Genomic DNA, 19436 nt, shown 5'->3' with positions numbered 1-19436 from the left:
TGGTCCAACCACCAAGCCACTTCTCAAGTGTCATGACCCAAGTGGGTTTTCACAACTGTACGCAAATTAATCTCATGCACATTTATTGTGAATAGCCTAAAAACCCAATGCGTTAGCAGCATTCGAGAGCCGGAATTGCTTATCTTGGATAGAGTTCTCAACATACATATGCATGCACCCTGAAATGTAGTTTTTGGCTTACAAATGATTACTGTAATGTGTATTTACATTGTTATGCTACATATTTTCCTTCAAAAGCTGCTGATGCTGGGAACATGCCGGATAATATAAATTTCCAGCAAATATTCACATTAAATATAGAGTTGACACCAATAGGAAGGTAACGGATACTAATGTTTTAGTGTGGTGTGATTTGTGTTATGCATATGCACAACACTTCCTTACGTGGTGAAATTACTACTACTACTACTATTTAGCATTTCTATAGAGCTACAAGGCGTACGCAGCGCTGTACAAACATAGAAGACAGTCCCTGCTCAAAGAGCTTGCAATCTAATAGACAAAACAATAAAGTAAGCAAATCAAATCAATTAATGTGTACAGGAAGGAGGAGAGGAGGGTAGGTGGAGGCGAGTGGTTACAAGTGGTTACGAGTCAAAAGCAATGTTAAATGGGTTAACATCAGACTGAGTTTACAGTTGTCTGTAATCTCCCCCACAGAATTAGTTACAGTTTATAAAGCTTTAGAAAAGTGAGAAAAAATAGATATACTAAGACTTCAAATGCAGAATTTGGCTGCTTAATCAATTAGCATCCACTAGATGCAAATCAAACATATAAAAGGTGAGTGTCATACTCACTCGCAAATGCGTAGTAGAGACTTCCCTCTCTGCCGCGCCCCTGCATCAATATGTGATGAGGGGGGCGGGACAGAGCGGGAAGTCTCTACTGCACATGCCGCAGACGTACTCGCAACCGCTCCCCCCACCCGGAGTCGCCGCCACCGCCGCCCCTCCACCCGGCCCGAGCACTGTCTTTCTTATTGAACTTACATCGCACCACGCAGACGCAGCAGGCACATCAGCAAAGCTGCCGTCGGAACGGGCTTCCTTCTCTGCCTGTGTCCCGCCCTTGCCGCGTTACGTCACACGATGGCGGGACACAGGCAGAGAAGGAAGCCCGTCCCGATGGCAGCTTTGCTGATGTGCCTGCTGCATCTGCGTGGTGCAATGTAAGTTCAATAAGAAAGACAGTGCTCGGGCCAGGGGGGGGGGGGGCCTCGGAACCCCCCCCCCATTCCAAAACTAGCCCATTTACATGGGCTCAACGGCTAGTACAAAATAAAATGCCTACTGTGCCTGAATGTAACCTAACAAACAATCACTGAAAAGAAGCAAGCTAAATGCTATGAGTTTATCTCGGGGAAACTGGATGGACTGTACAGGTAATAATAAAGTGTAATACCCAAAGCCACATGTGTGAGGAAGGAGTTAAAAATGGGTATCTTCAATTACTTAAGTAACCACTGACTATACATTTTGGGGTCCTTTAACTAAGGTGCGCTGAAAAATAGCCTGCGCTGGTGGACACGCACAGGTCCCATTTTTCAGCGCACCTGCAAAAAAGGCCTCTTTTTTTTTGGCCGAAAATGGACGTGTATCAAAATAAAAATTGTCGCGCGTCCATTTTGGGCCTGAGACCTTACCGCCACCCATCGACTTAGCGATAAGGTCTCACGTGTTAACCGGGTGGTAATGGTCTACGCACGTAGAATGATGATTGCTGTCCGGTTTCCGCCGTGCACTGGAAAATAAAAATTAATTTCCGGTGCATGTAGTGGACACACATACAAATCGAAACCACCACCTAGGCCATGCGGTAACTCTGAATTGATGCGCGTTGGGTGCGCGTAGGTGCCTACACAGCTTAGTAAAAGGGCCCCTAAGCATATAAAAGTTACTTTTAGGAGGGGAGTAGAATTTTACTAATTTTCATGTCATACATACCAGATTCAAATCTATTTTGCTTATTCAACAGGTTAGGATTAGCGCAGCCATAGTGCTAGAGAACCTTAAAGCATTCTGGATACAGACAAGCAAAATGAGAATCCAAAAGGACTTTGTTTACAAAAACAAATATTTACCATGAATAAAAACCAAGAGTTATTCTTTAATAAGCTATTCCCACGAGTGCATATGCTGTGCATATTTTTCAATAATTCTGCCAAATGTGTACTACCTGAGCCCACTTGCAAATTAACATTCCTAGTGTGCACAGATTTCCTATAAATCTATGAAGAATTTACCTTTACAGTCAGGTTGACTGCTTTTTTTTCATATGTTATATATGTAACAAAATTCTGATGCAAACTTAGAACGTACTTCTTCAGCCGTATCCTTCTCCAAACGAACTATCTTGTTTTCCCAATAAATGCGTTGTGATTCCAACTGACTTGTTAGCAAGTAGGAATACTACAAGGATGAAAAACAGAGGGATGAATATACATTACTAGGGCACTGCAGCTCAAAACTTTGTGTGTTCACTGTAGCTTCCCATGTCATTGACGGGAAGTTTATTTATTTACTTTTTTAAATGAAGGCAGTGTTGTAAATAGTTTGTTCTCTTCAGAAACAGTGTGCATTCTTTACAATATAGGAAAAAAAGCTTACATTTTTGGTATTTTTCCTGCGTTTTGGGATAAAAATGACATGGGAAACGTTGGCAGGTAGACAGTGTTGGATCCAGGACAAATTAGCCTGCCTTGTGCCTATATTCCCCAACTCATGCCTTTTCCTTCACCCCATTCTGTCCTCATGCCTCTCTTTCTAGAGAAGTGCTCCTTATCCGTGTCCTCCCTCCTCCTCAGCTATTGGCTTCCATCTGAAGTCTGACTAAGGAATCCCATGTGTTTAGATGTCATAGTGAAGCCAGCACAGGAGGCGGCTGACAGGAAACTGCTGCTTTCTTTCTGCACACGAACCTTATTCTACCACAACATTACCGGAATTGGCGAACGCCTTTACGGTACTATGTAAGCCACACTGAGCCTGCAAATAGGTGGGAAAATGTGGGATACAAATGTAACAAATAAATAAAAATAAATAAATAAATAAACAAGGAAGGAGGGCTGTAGTTGGGGTAGAAAATTTTGCCTCAATTCCTCCCCACCCATCCCTATCCCCAAGGGTCAGTCCCAAGTTACTATTTTACATTTCGAAGTAATTAAGCAATGTTACCCAATGCGGAAATTCATGGTGAGTGAGAGGACTCTTTTTCTCATTTGCCAAAGTTATAATGATTCAAGAATCATTAAAAAATAAATAAAGGTAACCTGAATCAACATTTTTGGGTGAAGACTCATGATACAAGAATCTGATATATTGTTTGGTCTCATTTTTCAATAAGATCAAACACCTTGGATGATCAAACACTATGTGCAATCTGTGAACATCATAGATAATTATTCTGTGTTTCCCACAAATACAGCAAGAAAATTAAGAGAAAAGGGGCAACTGAATTAAGTTACCAGTTGGATACATTAAAGGTTTGTATCAGGTTTACCCTGTCAAAAGTGTTATAAGCTCAAAACTAACTTTCTGATCTTTATGAATAATTGAACAATGTGATCTTTAAGAGACCTGACATTAGCTGGAAGGTGAAAAACAAAAATAAAGTCAAATTAACCAGCAAATTGGCCATCTATATATATTTTCTTGAGGAATACTTGTTGGGGATGCTGTGGAAGCAGTGCTGAGGTCCCCTGAGTAAGGAAAGAATGGGGCCTAGTCATCATACAACAGCGATACCTACTAGTTGGATTTAGGGTTCATGATTGGAAGATTTCAGACTGCACGTGCATGGTCTCCAATTGAAGACTGTGCCAGTAATCAATGGGCTAAAATTGGAAAGGAAATAAAAAACTAAGGCAACTCCCAGCGGCAGCCTCATGGTTGCAACATGGTATTCTAACACGTTGTATTTGGATTTTACTCACACCTTTTTCTGTAGTTTTATTTACCCAAATGTGCATTTAAATTTGAAACAATTAAAAAAATGTCAAAGAACTTCACAAATCTGCAGATAACTGGAAACTTTAGTTATGCAGTCATGGCATTAATGAGCAGCATTGCTACAATACTAAATTAATGAGCCAGTGCTAAAAGCACTTAAGCCATAAAAAAGGAAGGCCTTGAAAATTTGCCAGGAAATGCTCTCTTAGGTACTTGTTTGGGGTTGTGTTCACACTTCGGATCAAAACAACACAGGCTACTTAGGATCAAAACAACACAGGCTACTTAAACCATTAACACCAACAAAGAACTCAGTAGCCTCTTTTCTCATAAACCTCCTGTGATTAAGCTGGATAGAGCACATAGGAGTCAGCTCCCAGAGACATTATTGCCCGTTTTCACAATTTTATGATTAAAGAAGAAATATTGAGGAGAGCAAGAGGTTGGAAAGAATTTATTTGAGAGACATTCAAGATTTTTATTTACCAAGACCTGGCAGGAACTACTTTGCAAAAGCATCGGGAATTTTCTGCTGTGACCCAATATTTACATTTGGGGAATTACCGCTATAAATGGCTATTTCTGTTTGGTCTTTTGATGACTGTGGCAGGGAGGTCTAAACTAGTGGATACTTGCAAAGAGGCTTGGAAAGAGCTAGAAGAACTGGGTTGTTCTAATTTGCCTGCTCATGTGGAACCAGCTGGCCCTGCATCTTTGCCAGCAACAGGAGCGCTGAGTAAATGGCATTGAGTCTCGAGTGCTCACTCCAGAGGATCTCAAAGTGCCAGAAAATAAAAAAAATATTTTTTGGACGTGCGCCACAATTGAAATTACCGCAAGGGCCACGCGATAACCAGCCGATAACTCCAATTTGGAACGTGTAGGCACCTACGCAGCTTAGTAAAAGGAGCCCACAGAAAATACTTTTTCACAGAAAGGGTGGTGGATGCATGGCAGCGCCTCCCGGTGGAGGTCATGGAGCCAAGGACTATGTCTGAATTTAGTAAAGCATGGGACAGGCATGTGGGATCTCTTAGGGAAAGGAGGAGATAGTGGTTAATGAGGATGGGCAGATTGTATGGGCCATTTGGCCCTTATCTGCCATCATGTTTCTATGTTTAAGTGGATTCAATATAAGCTGTTGCGCAAAATTTCCAGTGTGATTTGGAGAGATAATTATTACTCCAATTTTGAAAGACTGTAAAGAATCCTGTAAATTATGTTTAAATTATAAACCAGTGGTTTCTATCCCACTGTTTTCAAAGTTATTGAACAGACTGTTTTGTGTACAAGTGAATGATTATTTTGTGAAACATAACGTTTTACATTTTTCTCAATCAGGATTCCGATCCTGGCATAGCACAGAATCGGTATTGGTGTCTATTCTTGACAAAGCTAGGTCTCTGTTTCTTTTTTTAATTTTATTTCAGATTCTGCCGGTAGCTGTAGGGGGTGTGTTGCAAACACTCCAATGGGACTTTGGTAGTTTTATTTGGGGTGGCTGGTCTCTCCCTGGGTTGGCAAGAAAAATTTGTGGCAGATGGTGGATTTTGGAGGGAGGGGGATCCCCAACCTGCTCTGGTATTACAGGGCTGCGCATAATTGCCAGATATTGGAATGGGAGGAATCCCCATAGAACAAGCAGATTTCTATTTCCTCTTCATCATCTATTTTGGCTTTCTAGGATTCTGAACTTAGGCTTACTCCCAGCATATTATGAATCCTTTTATGCGTCACCTATTGGGGATTTGGGAGTTTGTGAAGGCTAAACAAGGGGGTAGGGGCCAGGATGTCATCTTTGGCACGTCTTAGAAATGAACCTTTGTTTCAAGCGAGGTTTTTGCTAGATGGAAGCAGTTAGGCCTCACGCATTTCTGTCAATGTTAGGTGTAGGGTATTTTATTTTATTTATTTTTTTGTTACATTTGTACCCCGCGCTTTCCCACTCATGGCAGGCTCAATGCGGCTTACATGGGGCAATGGAGGGTTAAGTGACTTGCCCAGAGTCACAAGGAGCTGCCTGTGCCGGGAATCGAACTCAGTTCCTCAGTTCCCCAGGACCAAAGTCCACCACCCTAACCACTAGGCCACTCCATTTTAGGTCTTTTGAGGAGGTGAAAAGAATTGTATCACTTGAATTCAAGGGACCTTTTTCCCATATTTACAAGTCAAGCATTATATGACAGAGGCAGGGTGGTTAAAAACAGATCCAGATGATACGGAGCATTTTGAGAATTTGTGGAGGGCTTTGGGTAAATTGCGGGGTCCGATTTCTATTTTATTTAAATTTTTAGGTGGGCGGGATTTTCAGAAATATGGGTTTATGCTCCAATGGGAAATAGTTTTGGGGATGCAATTAAGACAATCGAGTGGAAAAGGGTCTTTCATGAGGTGAAAATAAATCTATTTGTGTTCTAATCAAAGAGAATGCTTATAAAGTGGAAAAACTGATGGTATTACATGCCAATGAAATTACAAGCTATGTTTCCTAATGTTACTGCAGATGTTTGTTGGAGGTGTTTGACAGATAAAGGCACTTTTTACCATATTTGGTGGGAATGTGAGTGAATTAAACAATATTGGGTTCGGGTGGTTCGTTGTATGGAACACGAGATGGGGATCACGTTCCCCTCTTGACTCTAAAGCTTGTCTTTTGGGACTCAGTAATAACAGGGGATTCTGCTGGCAAGTACATTTCAAACATTTATGTTTGGCGGCATCTAAATGGAAGCAAGAACGGTGGCCAACGTTGAAAGATTGGCTGGTTGCCTTGCTAACTTGAGAGAATTGGAGTGCTATATGCATCACCAGCATGGCCAATATGATCAAAGGAGGAATGGACTCACTTGGATGCCATTTCTGAGGATGGGAGGGGGGTGGGAGGTTGGGAGTTTAGGAAGGAGCCTTGAAGAGTCATGGGCCTCCTCTCAATACTGTTTCTTATAATGTTGTGGAGGGATGGGAGCAAGAGGAACAGTGTCTGTTCAATGATTATTCTGTACTAAGTTCGGTTGTTGTACTGTTCATTTATATCTTTGAAAATATCCTATATAATAATTTGTACCTCCAACGTCCCATGGCTGTCTGTCTGTCTGGGTTCGTAACATCTCCTGACATCAGCCAGCCTCCAGCATTCCATTCCCACTCAGTGTCCTGCCCTCGCGTCGAGACGTAATGACGTCAAAGGGCGGATCAGTGAGAGGGAAGGGAACGGCTGGAGGCGAGCTGACATCAGGGGATGTTATGAACGGAACGGAACGAAGCCAGCCAGCCAGAGAACATTCAGGTACAAAGAAGAACAGAATTGTGGGACATCGAGGGCAGGGAGAGGAGGGCAGAGCAGAATTGATGGGATGGGATGGGTGGGGAGGAGAGAAGAGAATTGAGGCACACGGATGGGAGGGCAGGGAAGAGGAGAATCGCTGGACATGGAGGGGAGGGAGACGGGATGGGAGGGAAGAATCGCTGGACATGGGAGGGGAGGGCAGGGGAGAGAGAAAAAAATGGCTTACAAGACAGCCTTCCTAGGGCCCGTTTCATTGTTGAGGAAACGGGCTTGGTTCCACTAGTAATCAATAAAAATTGATTGATAAAAGAGAAAAAAAAAGAAACTAGCCTCTACCTTGGTATGCTGAGATATGTTTCCCATTTCTATTCCTTCTCCTCCTCTCCCCCAGTCATCAGTAGGAGATCACTAACTATGGCACACAAGTACTCCTGAACTCCATCCACTGGTGCTGTAACAGTGACAGATTCCCCATCCACTGGCCTTACTAGCATAAGCTGGGTCAAGGAATCAAGCTCAAGTCTAACACATGGCAATCCTTACCATCTCAAATGGGAGTAATGCGCCACCTAATGCACTGCATCCAAGCAGATCACAATCAACATATGCAGTAATTAAAGCAAGCAAGACAAACGGTATAAATAATTTGTTCTGCACAACAAACAATAAAATTCTATAGGAAAACTAAAATAAACAAATGTGTTTTAATTTTTTTCTATATGTGCAGCATTAAGTATGAAAAGATTAACTTTTAAAGTAAAATAATAGAACTATTCTTACTTCTAATTGTAAGGCATCTATTTTTTCTTCTTGACAAATATCACCCTCACATTCATACTGAACTATCTTCCCATCTGTTTTACTTGCAACAAGTCGATGAACGTAATTATCTAAAAAGGGGGGAAAAAAACAGGATTCTAGTGAGTAAAGCAGAAAAGCTCTGGAGAAACACAGCATGGATATAATTTTTTACATAGCAGATGGCCATTTAGTTCCAAGATCAGCAACAAAAAAAAAATAACAGTAACATACATAATATTTGGTTAGAGGCTCACATACAAATGGCAAGAGGCTTTGATTATCGTCACTGTTTACTTGGCTGGGATGGCACATACGAGTGTGCATGAAAAGCAGTCTGCAGAAACACCAATGATCTCTTCAAAACTACAAGCAGGATCTTCCATCAAATAAAAATAGTTTTTTTTTAATTTAAATTTTAAACTGATTTTTTATACAGTCAGCTGTACTGGATCACTTCCTGGAGGAGTCTTCTGGTCCTTCAGAGGCAATACTGACCAAGGGCTCACAATAAAACATGTAGTGTTTTAAGCTCTGTACAGAGAAAATATGAATGACGCATCTAAGGTTTTTGACTATATTATTATTCTGGTAATTTTATAAGCAGTGCAAGCATGTAGCACAGCATTTTACATGCTTGAGTATGAACTTAAAACTGCCCAGATATATGCATACAAACAGTAGACATACAAAATACAGCTCTTACTTGATGCAATATTTCCACTGGTATTCTGGATGGTGAGCATGTATTTAATAAAATATCAGCATATGCTCTAATTCTTACTAGCATATACACATACAAAGTTACTTCTGCCTCAGAACAAATGTAACTGTATGGGAGCTTTTATAAGAAAAGCACATAAATGCATATGTTGCCTTTGGTGCTACAAAATAACCCTTCAAACGTCTACATTTTATGGGTTTGTGTGTTATCAAAATTGCTACACATTCTATATTGTAGAGGTTAATGGCTTTTTCAGGTTTAACGGACAAGATCAGCGTTGGTCATTAGAAATCTGAAATGCTAGCTTCTGTTTTTATGCACCTTAGCCTGTGATGAAGTCACACACACAAAAAAAAGATCATGTTTCCCACTTGGCAGACGAGAAAGCAGGAGCAAGTAGTACGAGGCATATTTTCAAAGCACTTAGCCTTCCAAAGTTCCATACAAACCTATGGAACTTTGTAAGTCTAAGTGCTTTGAAAATGAGCCCCATCGAGTCTACAGACACACCTAAAAGGCATTGCTCACCAACTGTGTGCCTACATGTACAGAATACTAACCAAGTGTACACACCCCGTGAAAATGTCATTTGGGTGTCTAGGTGGTATTCTGTAAATGGCTGCTCAAATGACACAGCTCATATTTGTAAGGGGGCTTTCACATGAGCTGGCCATAGGTGGGAAAAACATTTAGGTAGGCATGCCTGCCACATTTAGGCGCTCCCATTTACACCAGGTCTATGACAGGTGTAAAAGAAGGTGCCAAAATGTACACTAGTATTTATATGGACACTTGGGCACCCACGTTTGATACAGAGTAGGCTCTCCTATTGTAGAATTGAGCTGTGTCTGGTACAGACCACTAGAAACACTTCTACAGAGCAGTGTCCTGAGATGGGGGCTACAGGTCTTGAACTGTATAATGATGGGGATGTAAAAGAAAAATGAGATAATACTAGCAGTTCACATAACTGCTGAAGAAACGTGGCTGGGGGGGGGGGGGTGGGATGCAGACAAGAGACGGGCACTTAACTCTTTTTTGACATAGTCCTAGAAGCACTGAACTGTGCAACTTTAAGGGCCTGTTTGCTAAAGTCCAGCAAGCAATTACTGCTTGAATTAGTACAGTAAGTGCAAGGCTGTGACACTATTTGGTAGGTTGACCCTGTAGGAATATGTGAAAGACAAGTGCTGCATGCATTAACTGTCAACAATTCTATGAGCTATGATGTCATAGGATATAGTGTAATGTCTTGTGGGTGTGTCTGAGTCACTCTAGTTGCTCTGAGAGTGAGTCAGTCTGTGTCACCATAAGATGGTGTTAGCAATCTCTCTTCAAGCTGTATGATAACCAACTGACAGAATTTTGTATTCAGTAGTTTTACCATGTCTACTGCAAGTATGATGTAAATAGTTATCTGAAGAAACTGTAAGTAAACATCATTTTTGTTTGGAAGTTAAAGAAGACAGAGTAATTGAATCTTTTATTCAAGAGTCTGTGAGAGAGAGAGAGAGAAGTTAAATAAAAAAAAATGGGAGTTAACACTTCTAAAGCTCTGCTGCATATGGGCTAAATCTGCTGAAGTAAAAGTCTATTTTTTCATTTCTCCCCATCAGACCCACAGTGCAACTACTGCTAGGGGTCAGATCTGCCATTTTGAACTCTGGCTGGCAACAGAGCAGGAATGTCTGGGGATCCTTGCTACTAATTCACCAGGGCCACCCCTGGTAGGAGGAGATAGGAAAATCTTTTTTCTGGTTAAAGCAGTGGGCCCAGTAAATACATCCCACATAGTGCAGATGTATTTGCAGCACTCTCTGCAGATGCATTTACCATCTGTTTGTCCTGTGCAGTAACTGCAGAACAGAAACTGAGCACATTCCCAACAATTACTGCATAGACTTTGCACTTACCATGTTAATGTTTTACATCTAAACATGTGGTAAGTACAAAAAAAACTTACAACACTTTAGCAAAGAAGTTCTTAAGCGTCCCCAGTGAAATAAAGGATATGATTTTAATAAAATATCCCATACAAACCTTTTAGAAAAAAAAAAAATCAAACTGGCCTGAAACATTAAAATACCCCCTTCTAGTCCTTGGCACCTCGCACAACACATGGACTACTCTTAACTACACTCACTCTCTGCTAAGGATATGAATGGGAACTGACAAGTTGCGAAGAGGCCCAACACAGTTACAGAGCACTGCTAGGGACAAAACAAGAAGTCTTTTCACAGAGTCACGAGTTATGGAGAAGTTCTCTGTTTGCAGGTACACTTATTTATTTGCTCTTGTGGGGAGGGAGGATAATGCTCATTTAACTTGAATAGTATCTAAACTTAGGAATTAGTTTATTTACATTAAACTTTCTAATCTGAAGAACTGTGGTTTTATCCAGCACATTGTGCACCTTTGATTGTTTTACTAGACGGAAACCAGAGAATTTTTAAAAATTACAGTACTGTGGTGTCCTGGATTTTACGAGCATTCATGCTGTTTTCTGAGCTCTTCTGTTGACATAAGGTTTATGCTATTTAAAACTTGCTTCTGCAGAGCCTGCTTTCTTCTCATCCCTGAAGGAACTGCATCACACATCCTGTTTGCCTACTCTTTCTAGGCCTCTTCCTTGTAGGCTGTTTTCTTCACGCTACAAAAACCACTAAACCTCTTTTCTTGGGAGAAGTATGCAATCAGCTAAGTGGCGTGAGTTTCCAAGTTTATGCATTATTTGATGTACTGCCCATCAGACATACCACTTGAGTAATTTACAATTATGCAATTTAAAACAGAACAGAAAAGAAATACAATGATGGTTTAGAGCAGTGTTTCCCCAAGTCCAGTCCTGGAGTACCCTTTCCCTGTCAGGTTTTCAGGATATCCAAAATGAATATGCACGAACTTGATTTGCACACACTGCCCCCATTATATGCAAATCTCTTTCATGCATATTCATTGTGGATATCTTGAAAACCTGACTGGCAAGGGGTACTCCAGGACCGGACTTGGGAAACACTGGTTTAGAGAACAGATTGAATTTTTCTTTATCCCCTTGAAACAGTCCTTGCTGATACTTTGTTGTCCAAAAAGACTGCAGCAGCAGCAGCACAGATTAGGATCCAAACATTTTGGAAAATAAGGAGAAATTAGGTTTTAACTGAAAACTTTCTTTCCATTAGTCCTTCCCACTATTCCAAAACCTGTGGGATAGTTGTATCCATCAGCCAGCAGGTGGAGATAGAGAACTGAAATCTGAGCTGAGACATCTCTCTTGGCATCCAGTTCAGCTCCTCGGTATTTACAAAGACAAGCAGTAAGGATAAACTCCGAATAAACTCAACCACCTTAAATAACTCGCTAACCTAACACTAACCAGATGAGCAAACATGTGTTAACTTCTCTCATCTCTGGACAACTTGTACATAAGTACATAAGTAGTGCCATACTGGGAAAGACCAAAGGTCCATCTAGCCCAGCATCCTGTCACCGACAGTGGCCAATCCAGGTCAAGGGCACCTGGCACGCTCCCCAAACGTAAAAACATTCCAGACAAGTTATACCTAAAAATGCAGAATTTTTCCAAGTCCATTTAATAGCGGTCTATGGACTTGTCCTTTAGGAATCTATCTAACCCCTTTTTAAACTCAGTCAAGCTAACCGCCCGTACCACGTTCTCCGGCAACGAATTCCAGAGTCTAATTACACGTTGGGTGAAGAAAAATTTTCTCCGATTCGTTTTAAATTTACCACACTGTAGCTTCAACTCATGCCCTCTAGTCCTAGTATTTTTGGATAGCGTGAACAGTCGCTTCACATCCACCCGATCCATTCCACTCATTATTTTATACACTTCTATCATATCTCCCCTCAGCCGTCTCTTCTCCAAGCTGAAAAGCCCTAGCCTTCTCAGCCTCTCTTCATAGGAAAGTCGTCCCATCCCCACTATCATTTTCGTCGCCCTTCGCTGTACCTTTTCCAATTCTACTATATCTTTTTTGAGATACGGAGACCAGTACTGAACACAATACTCCAGGTGCGGTCGCACCATGGAGCGATACAACGGCATTATAACATCCGCACACCTGGACTCCATACCCTTCCTAATAACACCCAACATTCTATTCGCTTTCCTAGCCGCAGCAGCACACTGAGCAGAAGGTTTCAGCGTATCATCGACGACGACACCCAGATCCCTTTCTTGATCCGTAACTCCTAACGTGGAACCTTGCAAGACGTAGCTATAATTCGGGTTCCTCTTACCCACATGCATCACTTTGCACTTGTCAACATTGAACTTCATCTGCCACTTGCACGCCCATTCTCCCAGTCTCGCAAGGTCCTCCTGTAATCGTTCACATTCCTCCTGCGACTTGACGACCCTGAATAATTTTGTGTCATCGGCGAATTTAATTACCTCACTAGTTATTCCCATCTCTAGGTCATTTATAAATACATTAAAAAGCAACGGACCCAGCACAGACCTCTGCGGGACCCCACTAACTACCCTCCTCCACTGAGAATACTGGCCACGCAATCCTACTCTCTGCTTCCTATCTTTCAACCAGTTCTTAATCCATAATAATACCCTACCTCCGATTCCATGACTCTGCAATTTCTTCAGGAGTCTTTCGTGCGGCACTTTGTCAAACGCCTTCTGAAAATCCAGATATACAATATCAACCGGCTCCCCATTGTCCACATGTTTGCTTACCCCCTCAAAAAAATGCATTAGATTGGTGAGGCAAGACTTCCCTTCACTAAATCCGTGCTGACTTTGTCTCATCAGTCCATGTTTTTGTATATGCTCTGCAATTTTATTCTTAATAATAGCCTCCACCATCTTGCCTGGCACCGACGTCAGACTCACCGGTCTATAATTTCCCGGATCTCCTCTGGAACCCTTCTTAAAAATCGGAGTAACATTGGCTACCCTCCAGTCTTCCGGTACTACACTCGATTTTAGAGAACAAGAGATACGCAGGAAGCACCATGGAAGGCAACAGTAGTTATTTGACCCTCAGAGGGGCCTGTGGAATAGTAGGAAAGACTAATGGAAAGAAAATTCGCAGGCAAGACCTAGTTTCTCCTTCTATTATGTAGCTTCCCACTATTCCAGAACCTGTGGAATGTTTAAAAGTTATCCCTAGAGTGGGTGGAATCCTAGTGCCGCCGCCCTGAGGACCGAATTCCTAAAACTGGCTACTCAGCGCACCGCAACGTCCACCCCATAGTGCTTGGCAAAGGTATGCAAGGTCGACCACGTCGCCACCTTGCAAATATCCGCCAGAGACAGTAATGCAGTTTCCACCCAGGATGTCGCTGTATGCCTCTAGAATGAGCCTGCAAGGCCTGAGAAGCCTGCTTCCCCACAAGCAAATAAGCTGACGCGAAATTCTCCTTCAGTTAACTAGCAATTGTGGGTTCCGAAAAGCAAAGAAAGGGATCCCGACAAGAGAGAGCCTGAAACCCTACATGCGGATGCAACAGCCACCAAGAACACTGTCTTTAGCGTAAGATTTTTGAAGGAGGCCTTCCAAAGTGGCTCAAAAGGAGGCTCCTGAAGAGCCTGAAGAATTAAACTAAGGTTCCACCCTGGACACAGTGTATGAAAGGGGGCTGCAAGTGGCCTACTCCAAGCAAGAATTGAACGATATCCAAAGTGCTGATAAGGAAGGCAAAGAAGGACTTTGAAAAAAAGATTGCGTTGGAGGCAAAAACACATAGTAAATTTTTTTTAGGTATATTAAAAGCAAGAAGCTGGCAAAATAATCTGTTGGATCGCTAGATGACCGAGGGGTAAAAAGGGCACTCAGGGAAGACAAAGCCATAGCGGAGAGATTAAATGAATTTTTTGCTTCGGTCTTCACCGAGGAAGATTTGGGAGAGATACCAGTGAAAAAAATGGTATTCAAAGCTAACAAATCAGAAAAACTGAATGAAATCTCTATAAACCTGATGACATAGGAGGTAGTATTTTATTGAAGATTAAAAACCAGTTAAAAGATAGAAAACAGAGTATGGTTAAATGGTCAGTATTCTCAATGCAGAAGGGTAGATATTGGGGTTCCCCAGGGGTCTGTGCTGAGACCGCTGCTTTTTAATATATTTATAAATGATCTAGAGATGGGAGTATCTAGTGCCAATGACACAAAGTAATTTAAAGTTGTTAAATTGCTAGAGGATTGTGGGAGACTGGGCATCCAAATGGCAGATGATGTTTAATGTGAGCAAGTGCAAAGTGATGCATGTGGGAAAGAGGAACCTGAACTATAGGTACGTAATGCAAGTTACACATTAAGAGTCATCGACCAGGAAAGGGATCTAGGTGTCATCGTTGATGAAAACGATGAAACCCTCCGCTCAGTGTGTGTCAGTGGCTAATAAAGCAAATAGAATGTTAGGTAATATTAGGAATGTAAAACAAAAATGAGGACTTTATAATGCGTTTTATCACTCCATGATGCGACTGTACCTCGAATACTGTTTACAATTCTGGTCAGCGCATCTCAAAGATACAGTGGAATTAGAAAAGGTACTAGAAAAGGTACAGAAAAGGGTGACAAAAATGATAAAAGGAGATGGGTCAACTTCCCTGTGAAGAAAGGCTAAAGTGGCTAGGGCTCTTCAGTTTGAAGAAAAGACCGCTAATGGGAGATGTGATAGAGGTCTATAAAATAATGAGTGGAGTGGAACGGGTGGATGTGAATCGTTTGTTTACTCTTTCCAAAAATACTAGGACTAGGGGGCATGCAATGAAGCTACAAAATAGTACATTTAAAACAAATCGGAGAAAATATTTCTTCACTCACATGTAATTAAACTCTGGAATTCGTTGCCAGAGAATGTAGTTCGTTTAGCGGGGTTTAAAAAAGGTTTCAATAACTTCTTAAAAGAAAAGTCCATAAGCCATTATTAAGAGGAACTTGGGGAAACTCTACAGCTTATTTCTAGGATAAGCAGCATAAAACATATTGTGCTGTTCTGGGATCTTGCCAGATACTTGTAACCTGGATTAGCCACTGTTGGAAACAGGATGCTGGGCTTGATGGACCTTCGGTCTGTTCCAGTATGACAATACTTATGTACTTATGGGTGAGTCTCAGGAGACGTCTTCTGTAGTCGGCCCCTGAAACTGGCCAAATCTGCAACCTCAACTTTTAGAAAACCCAATGCCAATCCTTTCTGAAGACCTGCCTGTAGAACGCTAGGATGTGCGCGATCTGAGTAGAGGAGAAAGTCCATGCTCAGAACACCAGTCTTTGAATTTCCTCCACACTCTTACATATGTCATGGATGTAGAGCATTTCCAAGTCTGAAGCAACGTAGCAATGACTGAATCAGAATAACCTTTCGGCTCAACTGAGCTCTTTGAAAGGCCAAGCCGTAAGACTAAAGGATCATGGATCCTCAATGAGCACTGGACCTTGCTTCGGTAGGCCAGGTAACTTCAGAAGACAGAGAAGATCCCCGTCGAGCAGCTGAATCAGGTCTGCACACCACAGCCTCTGCAGCCAATTTTTTATTTTTTTAAATTTTTATTTAGATTTTGTTCACACCTTTTTCAGTAGTAGCTCAAGGTGAGTTACATTCAGGTAATCTGGATATTTCTCTGTCCCAGGAGGGCTCACAATCTAAGTTTGTACCTGAGGCAATGGAGGGTTAAGTGACTTGCCCAAGATCACAAGGAGCAGCAGTGGAACCTGAACCGGCCACCCCCGGATTGCAAGACCGGTGCTCCAACCACCAGGCCACTCCTCCAATCCAGGGCTACAAGAATTATTGGACCCCAGTGTAATGCAATCCTTTTCAACATGTGGCCTACCATTGGCCAAGGAGGGAAGGCAGACAGTAGATGTGTCTCTAGCCAAGGCTGCAATAGGGCACTGATCCTCATCGAGCCTGGTTCTGACGGCTGAAGATCTTGGGCACTTTGGCATTCCTTTCCATCAAGTCCAGAAGCTGAGAACCCCATTGGTCCCTTATCAGCTGAAAACCCTGGCTTGATAGTTCCTATTCTCCTGGGTCCTAGGAGTGCCTGTTGAGAAAGTTCACCTCCACATTCAAGGACCCAGCAATGTGAGCTGCCGATAAGCAGAGAAGATTTTTCTCTGCCCAACTCATGAAGGAGGCCGTCTTCACTGCCACTGGACGAATGTGTGTCCCGCCTTGCTTGTTGATGTAAGCCACCACTGTCGTATTGTTGGAAAAAAACTCAGACCCGGGCCTCTGTCGGAAAGGGAGTGAAGTCGTATAAGGCATTCCGCACTGCTCTGAGCTCCATCGACTTATCGACCATTGAGGCTCCTCTTCTGTCCAGGTGCCCTATGGCAGATGGAACTTGTAATTAGTTCCCCAACCCAATTTGCTGGCGTCTGTTGTCACTGCCTCCCATTGTGAGCTCCAATGGTCAAATTCCTGAGCAACCACCACGACTATGTACTCCGCCTGTCAACCAGAATCCCAGGAAAATGACGGTCGTACTTCTGTGTCATCGGTTATCAGCGGCCGAGAAGAGACTCCTTAATAGCCGCATATGAGCTCATGCTCATGGCACCACTTCCATCGCTGCAGTCACTGACCCCAGAAGAACCTAGTCCCAGACCCTGGGCCTGCCTTGACTGAGGAGAAGATGAATCTATTGAACCAGTTTCTACCTCCTGCATTCCTGAGGAAGATCGTCTTCCTTGCTGTGTCCAACAGAACACCCAAATACTCCAGCGTCTGAGATGGAGATAGTCTGATCTTCCCAAAATTGATCACCCAAAATGACTGCAGAAGACAGATAACTTTGTCAGTTGCCGCCACACTGTCCAAATATAATGAAGCACAAATGAGCAAGTCGTTGAGATTTGGGTGAATTCTGATTCCCTGGCACAGAAGGAAGGCCACAGTCAATGGAAAAAGTAGGGTTGAAGGATGAATCTTCCAACACTAGACATTGATTGGTTCTCAAGAGCAGTGTTCCGCCATAAGCCTACCTCAAGGGTCTGTTGTAGGTGATGAAGGAGTAAAACTCTCCTGAAAAGGAACGGTTAAACGGCATACAGATATTCCACTCTTTACTGCGCCAAATATGAAGATGTGCTGCCACTGACCGTTTCCCCCATGTCCCACAGGACTGCCAGCTTGCATACACTGCAACGCCCCAATGCCAGGTCCCACAGCGAGAAAACTGCTTAACTGCCTCAGCAGGAGTCGCCATTTACCCTGACTGGCACAAGCACAGCATAAAGCAGTCCCAAGTGATAAGTCAGGATCCCTCACCTGCACCAAGTACAACTTCCAGCCTTCCAAGCAGTGCCGAATCAAACTTTAGTTGGACTTACCACTGCCAGCTGCTCCCCCAAGTTCACAGTCTCCACAAATCTTACCCCATATGAAAAAGAATCAGGACTGACAGTCTGTCCCATGCTCTCCAGTAAACCTCTTTCCTTCTCTTTTTTTAATTTTTATTTTTTTTTAAGGTTTTTTTTAAGGTTGCTGTGCTGGAAAAGGAACTGAACCAGAAGGTGAAACGTGTGTCCATCCACCTGCTGCAGATGGTAAATACTGAGGAGTTGGACTGGATGCCAAGACAGATATGTCTCAGCTCAGTTTTTAGTTCTCTACCTCCATCTGCTGGTTGATGGACACAACTATCCCACAGGTTTTGGAATAGTGGGAAGCTAAGTTTTTAGACCAGCTTTTCATATTAGTTCCTTTTAAGGTTGATGCGTGGTGGAGCTAATGAATTACCTTTTCCCCTTTTCATGGCACAAAAAGGAAGCTGAATTACAACAAGTTTGAAACTTATGAGCACCAATCCCTTTTCTTGGAACTTACACACCGCAGCCTTGAAACAGATGAATGAAAGAAAAGATACAAAGCTAAAATCATATCAATGCCAATGCAATTAAAAAAGAAAAAGTCTGCTTCCTGTGTATAAAGTTACCCTGCAAAATGAAACCTGTTTCCTTGTACTACTGTTTTTAACATACAGAGCTAATTTACCTCCAGCATAATCCCACACACGATGGTTGGTCAGCTGCATTGCATACGTGTGCTGTGTTTCCTCAAAGTGTTTATAGGCATGTCGACTTACATATCGTCCACATCCAATATGTCCACATATTAAACAAATCCACAGGTTCTATAAAGCAAAAACAAACAAACACAATCCTTTCTTTATGCATGATAAAGGGCTGTTTTATGTCGAGGTAAAAATTACTTGCTAAGAATTTCTCCTACAATAAAATATGGGGACCCTAACAAGAAGGTTTAGAATGCCAAACATACTCTTTTAGTCCACCAGAAGTAAAAGAAATTCCTACTACATCAGCATATAGACTGATAAAAACAAAGGCGTGCTATTTTTGAAACACACTTGACTCATTATACAAGCAGAATAAATAACAGACCAGATTTAGGGTCTCACGTACCTGCTCTGGGAGCAGAACTGGAAGACCAAGGACCAAAGCAGTATGTCTTAAATGTGAGTCAGTAAAAGGGCATTTGGCAAAAGCAACAGGCAATTATTTAAAGGGTCAAACCAAAAGGTATTGAAAAGTGAAAAAAAAATCTGATGAACAGATTTACCAGCTTTTCTCCTAAAGAAAAAGTTGCTCTAATATTGCCTCTGAATTTTTCCTATTTCCAAAACTGATAAATCTGGAGATAT

General features: G+C 42.2%; 1 protein-coding gene across 1 annotated transcript in view; it reads right to left on the bottom strand.

Annotated features, from left to right (window-relative positions):
* Positions 1-19436, bottom strand: part of BRAP (BRCA1 associated protein) — a 66059-nt gene that overhangs the window by 16271 nt on the left and 30352 nt on the right. Inside the window, exons 8-10 of the mRNA XM_030218814.1 lie at positions 18770-18908; positions 8038-8147; positions 2343-2432 (exon numbers count right to left, since the gene is read on the bottom strand). Coding sequence (XP_030074674.1) covers positions 2343-2432; positions 8038-8147; positions 18770-18908 — 339 coding nt within the window. The remainder of the gene's footprint in view (positions 1-2342; positions 2433-8037; positions 8148-18769; positions 18909-19436) is intronic.

The sequence above is a fragment of the Microcaecilia unicolor genome, chromosome 11 (genome assembly GCF_901765095.1).
Source record: "Microcaecilia unicolor chromosome 11, aMicUni1.1, whole genome shotgun sequence".
Classification (NCBI taxonomy): domain Eukaryota; kingdom Metazoa; phylum Chordata; class Amphibia; order Gymnophiona; family Siphonopidae; genus Microcaecilia; species Microcaecilia unicolor.
The sequence above is the reverse complement of the archived record's forward strand: the minus strand, read 5'-3'. Positions and strand labels throughout refer to the sequence as shown.